This window comes from Trypanosoma theileri, assembly GCF_002087225.1.
Source record: "Trypanosoma theileri isolate Edinburgh chromosome Unknown TM35_Tth_27_V1, whole genome shotgun sequence".
In the NCBI taxonomy this organism is placed as follows: Eukaryota; Euglenozoa; class Kinetoplastea; order Trypanosomatida; family Trypanosomatidae; genus Trypanosoma; species Trypanosoma theileri.
In genome coordinates, this window is record NW_021639869.1 from 322,126 (window position 1) to 326,423 (window position 4,298).

Here is a 4,298-nt window from a genome sequence, read left to right on the forward strand (position 1 = left end):
CCAAAAATGTAGACTCATCAAAGAGCAGTTTATCTTCACTGGATGATGTTTTGGATGAGTTTTTCACAGAAGAGCAATTACTAGAGGATGCCCTATTGAGTGCTGTTGTTAATGAAAGTAAAGAAAATGGTGTTCCTTCAGTAGTTCCCACACATTCTGGAGGATTACGTGAAAATAGTCGGGTGAAGTCTAGTCATGCGGAGATGGGAAGAAATGAGAGGATTCTTCCCTTGACGGACAGAAGCAAAACAACTAATAATAATAATAATAATAATAATAATAATAATAATAATAATAATAATAATAATAATAATAACCATGATAGTAGAAGAGATGGTAGGCGTAGAGTCATTGCCACAGATTCTTCAAAAGGAACTGAAAATGTGGATGCATCTCTAGATACAGTACTGGATGCGTTTTTTAGGGATGAACAGGTGTTGGATGAGGCTATTTTAGATATATGTTAATACAATATCCATGCCCGTATGATGTAAGTGTTGTTACTTATCCATTCTCTTTGGTTTTCTCATCTATACATTGCATATCCACACATACATAAATACATACACAAATACACACTCTTTCTTTCTCTCTTATTCTTTCTTATTTTATGCTTGTTTGTTTGTATGTATGTATTTATGTATGGGTGTCTGCATGTAATATTACATTTCCTTTCATTTGGTATTCCTATGGGTTTACATAATTAAAAGATTATTATGTTATTTCCCTAATATCAATAAGGGAACAATCATGTGAGCAAGAAGAATAAAGGGAACACTTCAATAAATAAATAAAAACAAAAAAAAAAAAAGAAGACAACGAAGAGAGAATATTTATTTTATGCAAGTATTCAGTGGAAATAAAAGTAGAGAGGTTAAGAGAGAGAGCGTTACTGTATACAGATACAAGGGAAGAAGTATACGTCTTTCCAGGAAAAAAAAAATATATATATGTGGTTCTATATATATATTTACACAAGAACCCAAACACTTTTCTACCTTTTTTTTAAAAAAATGTTTCTATTTCTCAATGGATCTCTTATATTATGCTGTTTGTTTTTGTTTTCTTCCTTATCCTTATCCTCCTGGTCATTTTTTTTTTTTTTTTTTGTATTCTCTTCTTTTTTATTTTTTTCTTGATGATGGTGTTAGAGAGAACATTGAAGAATTGGAGTGGAAATAGGAAGTAAGGAAGGAAGACGTTTAAAGAGGAGCAGTTTTATTTTTTCTATTCTGCCCTTTGTGTTTTTTTTTTTTTCTTTATTATTATTATTATTATTATTATTATTATTATTAGTGTCTTTTTTTTTTTAATTTAGTTATGAATCAATCAATGATAACCGGCAAGTTGTGTTTGCAAACCACTTTAGCCGTCGTTATGTTTATTTCTACCTTTTGGCTCTTCGCCGTAGACCGTGAGAGTTTTATTCTCCGAGATGATGAGAAGTCGATGCGTATGAAAACGAAATCCACCGTTTCTTTTTCTACAATGGATGAGAATAGTATGGAGTGGGATGACACAGATGCCTATTCTTCTCTCTACTGTGTAGGTCATCGATTGATAGATTATGATAATAATAATAATAATAATAATAGTAGTAATAATAATAATAATAATAATAATAATAAAGATGCGGAGGCGGTACGGATAGATGTTATTTCTAATGGTCTCTTTATATCTAATTTCACTCATTCCAGTCAACTCATGGAGAAGGATGTGATGGGATCACCGGATAAGTATTACTTTCCCATTTACAATCGTACCTGTTTGTATACGTTTGTATACTTTGATCAGAAGAAAAATAAATTTTATTTTTATCTACAGAATACATCTTTTCATCGTAAACTATTAGCGGAAGGTAAACTTCATTTACCACCAGTATCATTGAGTTCAAGACCATTAGAAATACCACGAGCACGTGCAAGTGCTCTACGGCGACAATCCCATTGGGCTTTTCAGTATTCTCCCATTATCATTCTTGGTAAACGTCCACGAGATGCCGTAATGGATTCCCTTCTTCTTCATAAAGAAGGAGAGAAGGAAGAAAACGAAAAAGATGGACCAAATAGTTTTTCTACTGTTTATCATCATAATATATTAGTAACGTACTTTCTTCCTACAGTGGCTCCATGGAATTTTGCTCATACACTTTTATGTGATTTATTTGGTTTCTTTTGGGGATCTATGGAATTACAAAAAGTCTTTAAACATATATACCCCTCTGAAATGAAATTTCTACAAAATGCACTTCCCGATGCGCAAATTATTGCCGCTTCCTTTCGATATTTTCCAAAGTTTCCACTTCCAAATTCAAATAAAGCCTTTTCTTTCTTCTCTCATCGTCCGGCTTTATATGATGTGAGGCTTCCCTCTGGTCTTTACAGGGCACTGTTGGCAGGCACAGGAACAAAGAGTTGGAGTTGGGTGACGGCAAAGTACACAGCGAGTGGATCTCCGGCATTGTGGTTTGCGTTTAGACATTATATTATTCAATTAACAGGGGCACAAGTAGAAGAAGAAAGAAAAGAAGAAAAAAAGAAAAAAGAAGAAGAAGAAACATTATTATTATCCTCTTCCTCTTCTTTCTTTAAAAATTATTCTTCTTCATTTTCTAATACATCACGTCCTATACGAGTTTCTATATGTTATAAGAAAGATAAACGTGGAATAGTGAATAGTGAAGAATTACTACAATTTCTTCATCATCAATATTCACAATCCAGTCAAGTGGAAATTCTTTTAGAAAGTATAGTGGGTCATAGTGCGAAAGAACAGGTAGAGATGATGTTGGCTACTGATATCTTTATTTGTAATGAAGGTACATTAGCAACAACGTTTTTCTTAATGAATCCCGGTTCTGTATTTATTGCACTTCCTATTATTTATCATTCCCCACATTTACATCAACCACACATGCCCTCACCAGAGAAATGGTGGTCTAATCCAGATATTATTCGTGTGGATCCACGATTTAATACGGGAGGAAATATTGATTGGTTTCCACCTGCTATTCCATGGATACGTACAATATGGTATCATCCTATTTCACTCGCAGAAGTGGAGATACAACAACCATTACAAGGATTACGTAATTATATGCCTGATTATAATATTCGTATTGATATGCAGCGTTTCTTTTTATTGTTAAAACGGGCTATTGTATTTATAAAAAGTCGTGGTTCTTTATGGAATATTAGGCAATGTTCGAATCTATCTTTGGATTTAAATAGAGTCACGACAAGATCTTATATGGAGAAACAGAAAAATACTTCTTTTGAGGAAGAATATCATTATATAGATATTTGTTTAAAACCAAAGAATTGGAGTAATGTGTTAAATAATATCTCACTTCGTTCTATCTTTTATTTACATGAAAGTACAGCCGAACAAGATCGTTTCCGTGGAAGAACACATAGACCACCAAATTATTCCATTACCGGTGATCAATGTAGACGTCTTTTACATCTTCAACCTTCTTTAGTCACGAGTTTCAATACCGCACTTTGTCGATATGGGATGAGTTGGTTGTGTGAGTTCTTTGTTAATGGACGATATCCACAGCGATTCTTTCATGATAAGTGGCGATTAAGTAATGGGCATTGTGGAAAAGAAGAGAGTTGGCCTGTTTATTGGCAACAACATTTAAATCTTCTCACTACTACGGTGAAGACTCGGGCTAATAAGGAATCCACACATGTGAGTGAAATGGAAGGAATATCGGCTTTAGATGATCTTCACGAGGCGGTGGATTATTTCTTTGATGTGCGGGAACTGCAGAATATCTCACAATTTCTCTTTTTCACAAAAGAGGAACTTTTGACTCGATACACCACAACGGATCTTGGCCCTCGGTTTACTGCAGAGGAGGAAATTGTACGGAAACTGTTTGGTTAATTCTACAAATGTCATTTTTTTTTTAATTATTATTATTATTGCTTTTTTTTGAGTTGTGTACATTTATTTGTTTTTTTTTTTATTATTATTATTATTTCTAGTGTTGTGCATGTAATGTTTAACAATAACAGTTTGAAATATATTTTCATTTTTGTTTTACAGACATATGTGCTTATTGGTATTATAGGTGTTTATATATATATATGTATATGTATATTGGTTTCGTATTCGTTTTTTTTTTTATTTATTTTTATTTATTTTCCTCTTTTTTTCCCCTGTTGTATTTATCTGTGTAATTCACTGGTACTCTAATTACTCTTTTTTTTTCTTTTCTTTTTTCTGTTCTTTCCATTATTCTCCTACCCACATCTAATATATATATATATATATATATATATATATAT

The 4,298-nt window shown here is 32.6% G+C and overlaps 2 protein-coding genes across 2 annotated transcripts; both read left to right on the forward strand.

Annotated features, from left to right (window-relative positions):
- Positions 1–2: 2 nt before the first annotated feature.
- On the forward strand, positions 3–467 carry TM35_000271960 (uncharacterized protein; the record flags this gene model as incomplete). Its single annotated transcript, XM_029028089.1, has 1 exon — positions 3–467. A coding segment is annotated over one exon (465 nt), but the record flags the coding sequence as incomplete, so codon positions are not given.
- An 865-nt stretch (positions 468–1,332) lies between these two features.
- On the forward strand, positions 1,333–3,894 carry TM35_000271970 (uncharacterized protein; the record flags this gene model as incomplete). Its single annotated transcript, XM_029028090.1, has 1 exon — positions 1,333–3,894. The coding sequence occupies one exon, from the start codon at positions 1,333–1,335 to the stop codon at positions 3,892–3,894; it is 2,562 nt and encodes an 853-aa protein (XP_028880673.1).
- Positions 3,895–4,298: the final 404 nt, after the last annotated feature.